Consider the following 5,000-nt stretch of genomic DNA (forward strand, 5'->3'; position numbering starts at 1 on the left):
TCTCATTACATCATGACATCATCCCATCTCATTACATCATGACATCATCCCATCTCATTACATCATGACATCATCCCATCTCATTACATCATGACATCATCCCATCTCATCACATCATGACATCATCCCATCTCATTACATCATGACATCATCCCATCTCATTACATCATGACATCATCCCATCTCATCCCATCTCATTACATCATGATCTCATTCCAGGTGTCTTTGTGTGTGTCTGTGTGATTGTGTGCATTTGTGTGTGTGTGTGTGTGTGTGTGTGTGTGTTTGTGTGTGTGTGTGTGTGTGTGATTGTCTGTGTGTGTGTGTGTGTCTGTGTGTGTGTCTGTGTGTGTGTGTGTCTGTGTGTGTGTGTCTGTGTGTGTGTGTCTGTGTGTGTGTCTGCGTGTGTGTCTGTCTGTGTGTGTGTCTGTGTGATTGGCTGTGTGTGTGTGTGTGTGTCTGTGTGTGTGTCTGTGTGCGATTGTCTGTGTGTGTGTGTCTGTGTGTGTTTGTCTGTGTGTGTGTGTCTGTGTGATTGGCTGTGTGTGTGTGTGTGTGTGTGTGCATGTGTGTGTTGTCATGAATGTATTATATAATGCACTGTTCTTTCTGCCTCTTTATCTTCCCACTCTCTCCTCTTCCACTCTCTCCCCCCCTTCCCCCCCCCTCCCCCCCTTCCTCCTCCTCCTCCCCCCACTCCCTCCCACCTCCCCCTCCCCCTCCCCCTTCCTCCCCTCCTCCTCCTCCGCCCCCCTCCCTCCACCTCCTCCCCCCCCTTCCTCCTCCTCCATCCCCCCCCCTCCCCCTCCTCCCACCTCCCTCCTCCTCCCCCAGAAGAGTCAGGTGACAGGGTACCTCCTGTTCTCCCTCTCCACCGCTGTGATTGGCTCCCTTCAGTTTGGGTACAACACCGGAGTCATCAACGCTCCTGAGCAGGTAGGCCCCGCCCCCCCCCCCCGCCCTGCAACCAATCAGGGGAGGCCGTCCCCTGGGGGCTCATAACGGTGGATACTGAACCCACTGGGCTGAGGGGGTTGACCTTTAGAGGCCTTCAGATCCGTGTTTCACATTTCAAACGTATCAAACTTTACCAACATAGAATCTCTTCATGGCAGAATAATGTTATCTTTCTTTATCATCTACCCCACCGTACCCCCTCCACCTCCATCAATGTCATCAACCCCTCCATCATCAACCCCTCCATCACTCACCCCTCCATCACTCACCCCTCCGTCACTCACCCCTCCATCACTCACCCCTCCATCACTCACCCCTCCATCACTCACCCCTCCATCACTCACCCCTCCATCACTCACCCCTCCATCACTCACCCCTCCACCACTAACCCCTCCATCACTCACCCCTCCATCACTCACCCCTCCGTCACTCACCCCTCCATCACTCACCCCTCCACCACTAACCCCTCCGTCACTCACCCCTCCATCACTCACCCCTCCATCACTCACCCCTCCACCACTCACCCCTACATCGCTCACCCCTCCATCACTCACCCCTCCATCACTCACCCCTCCGTCACTCACCCCTCCGTCACTCACCCCTCCACCACTCACCCCTCCATCACTCACCCCTCCATCACTCACCCCTCCGTCACTCACCCCTCCATCACTCACCCCTCCATCGCTCACCCCTCCATCACTCACCCCTCCATCACTCACCCCTCCATCACTCACCCCTCCATCACTCACCCCTCCGTCACTCACCCCTCCATCACTCACCCCTCCGTCACTCACTCCTCCATCACTCACCCCTCCACCACTAACCCCTCCGTCACTCACCCCTCCATCACTCACCCCTCCATCACTCACCCCTCCACCACTCACCCCTACATCGCTCACCCCTCCATCACTCACCCCTCCATCACTCACCCCTCCGTCACTCACCCCTCCGTCACTCACCCCTCCGTCACTCACCCCTCCGTCACTCACCCCTCTGTCACTCACCCCTCCGTCACTCACCCCTCCATCACTCACCCCTCCACCACTCACCCCTCCACCACTCACCCCTACATCGCTCACCCCTCCATCACTCACCCCTCCACCACTCACCCCTCCACCACTCACCCCTACATCGCTCACCCCTCCATCACTCACCCCTCCATCACTCACCCCTCCACCACTCACCCCTCCATCACTCACCCCTCCATCACTCACCCTTCCACCACTCACCCCTACATCGCTCACCCCTCCATCACTCACCCCTCCACCACTAACCCCTCCATCACTCACCCCTCCGTCACTCACCCCTCCGTCACTCACCCCTCCGTCACTCACCCCTCCGTCACTCACCCCTCTGTCACTCACCCCTCCGTCACTCACCCCTCCGTCACTCACCCTCCGTCACTCACCCTCCGTCACTCACCCCTCCGTCACTCACCCCTCCGTCACTCACCCCTCCGTCACTCACCCCTCTGTCACTCACCCCTCCGTCACTCACCCGTCCTCCAGAAACTGCGTGCGTTCTTCAACCAGACGTGGATGGAGCGCTACAAGGAGCCCATCTCCCCGGGGACCTGCACGCTGGTGTGGAGCTTCTCCGTGGCCATCTTCAGCGTGGGCGGCATGGTGGGCTCCTTCAGCGTGGGCGTCATGGCCAACCGCTTCGGCAGGTAACACTGGGAACGCTGGGTACAACACTGGGAATAACACTGGGAATGCTGGGTACAACACTGGGAATAACACTGGGAATAACACTGGGAAGACTGGAAATAACACTGGGAACAACACTGGGAATAACACTGGGAAGACTGGAAATAACACTGGGAATAACACTGGGAAGACTGGAAATAACACTGGGAATAACACTGAGAATAACACTGGGAATGCTGGGTACAACACTGGGAATAACACTGGGAATGCTGGGTACAACACTGGGAATAACACTGGGAACAACACTGAGAATAACACTAGGAATAACACTGGGAATAACACTGGGAAGACTGGAAATAACACTGGGAACAACACTGAGAATAACACTGGGAATGCTGGGTACAACACTGGGAATAACACTGGGAAGACTGGAAATAACACTGGGAATAACACTGGGAATAACACTGGGAATGCTGGGTACAACACTGGGAATAACACTGGGAAGACTGGAAATAACACTGGGAACAACACTGAGAATAAGACTAGGAATAACACTGGGAATAACACTGGGAACAACACTGAGAATAACACTAGGAATAACACTGGGAATAACACTAGGAATAACACTGGAAAGACTGGAGATAACACTGGAAATTAACAGTGGAAATGACAGTGGAAATAACCCTGGGAATAACACTGGGAACACTGGGAACAACACTGGGATTAACTCTGGGAACGCTGGGAATAACACTGGGAATAACACTGGGAATAAAACTGGGAATGCTGGGATTAACACTGGGAATAACACTGGGAGTAACACCTGGAATAACACTGGGAATAGCACTGGGGACTCTGGAAACAATCACTCTAAAATACACTGATAACACTTGAAACACTGTAAAATACCTCTGCGGTTCTGTCTGGGTTCTGTCCTGTGACTCTGGGCTCTGCGGTTCTGTCTGGGTTCTGTCCTGTGACTCTGGGCTCTGCGGTTCTGTCTGGGTTCTGTCCTGTGACTCTGGGCTTTGCGGTTCTCAATCAACCCAGATGACCGCTGACATATTGCTCATGTTCCTCGCTAACGAGGAGGGAAGTGTGTTTGTTCCTAAGACCCTGAACGTCCCTAAAGGAGCCCCGCCCAACACCAGTGTGTAGGTCAGCTTCATTAGATGGCTCTCTCCTAGAGACGTCCTACTGAATGGATGGTGACTCTGAAGCCTGCAGTAGCGCGTGTCCAACCAGTAGAGGGCGTTGTCTAACGCCGGCCCATCCAGCAGCGTCTCCTCCAGAGAGGGGCAGTGCTGACCCTCCCCCCCCCCCCCCCCCCCCCGCAGGCGGCGCTCCATGTTCCTGGTCAACATCCTGGCGGTGATCGGGGGTCTCCTGATGGGCTTCTCCACCATCTGCTCGTCCTATGAGATGGTGATCGCGGGCCGCCTGGTCATCGGCCTGTTCTGCGGCCTCTTCACCGGCCTCACCCCGATGTACGTGGGGGAGGTGTCGCCCACGCCGCTCCGGGGCGCCTTCGGCACGCTGCACCAGCTGGGCGTGGTCATCGGCATCCTCATCGCACAGGTCAGTGTGCTGAGGTCACTGCAGGGTCACCTGACTGTTACCTGGCTGTCACCTGACTGTCACCTGACTGTCACCTGATGGTCACCTGACGGTTTTCTGACTGTCACCTGGTGGTCCCCTGACTGTCACCTGGTGGTCACCTGACTGTCCACTGACGGTCACCGGACTGCCCCTGACTGTCACCTGACAGTCACCTGATGGTCAGCTGACTGTCACCTGGCGGTCACCTGCCGTCCCCTGACGGTCACCTGACGGTCAGCTGACTGTCACCTGACTGTCACCTGGTGGTCACCTGACGGTCACCTGACTGTCACCTGATGGTCACCTGACTGTCACCTTACGGTCACCTGACGGTCTCCTCACTGTCACCTGCCGTCCCCTGACGGTCACTTGACGGTCACTTGACGGTCACCTGACGGTCACCTGGCGGACACCTGACTGTCACCTGACGGTCACCTGACGGTCACCTGGTGGTCACCTGCCGTCCCCTGCGTGCAGGTGTTCGGCCTGGAGGTACTGCTGGGCTCTGATAAGCTGTGGCCGCTGCTGCTGTCGCTGACGGTGGCGCCGGCCGTGCTGCAGTGCATCCTGCTGCCCTTCTGCCCCGAGAGCCCCCGCTTCCTGCTCATCAACCTCAACCAGGAGGAGCAGGCCCGCAAAGGTACCTCGACCAGGAGGAGCTAGCCATAGCAGCTAGCCGCTAGCAGCTAGCCCCCCGCGTCCTGCTCATCAACCTCAACCAGGAGGAGCAGGCCCACAAAGGTCCCGCGCCGCCGGCTAGCCGCTAGGAGCTAGCCGCAAGCCGCTAGCTGCTGGGCG

At 56.7% G+C, this 5,000-nt stretch overlaps 1 protein-coding gene across 2 annotated transcripts in view; it reads left to right on the forward strand.

Moving 5' to 3' along the window:
* Window positions 1-5,000, forward strand: part of slc2a3a (solute carrier family 2 member 3a) — a 19,501-nt gene that overhangs the window by 3,094 nt on the left and 11,407 nt on the right. For both annotated transcript variants that reach the window (XM_030347807.1, XM_030347808.1), the window contains exons 3-6: window positions 835-936; window positions 2,466-2,626; window positions 3,941-4,181; window positions 4,680-4,842. In XM_030347807.1, coding sequence (XP_030203667.1) covers window positions 835-936; window positions 2,466-2,626; window positions 3,941-4,181; window positions 4,680-4,842 — 667 coding nt within the window. The remainder of the gene's footprint in view (window positions 1-834; window positions 937-2,465; window positions 2,627-3,940; window positions 4,182-4,679; window positions 4,843-5,000) is intronic.

The sequence above is a fragment of the Gadus morhua genome, chromosome 22, assembly GCF_902167405.1.
Source record: "Gadus morhua chromosome 22, gadMor3.0, whole genome shotgun sequence".
NCBI classification, from domain to species: Eukaryota; Metazoa; Chordata; class Actinopteri; order Gadiformes; family Gadidae; genus Gadus; species Gadus morhua.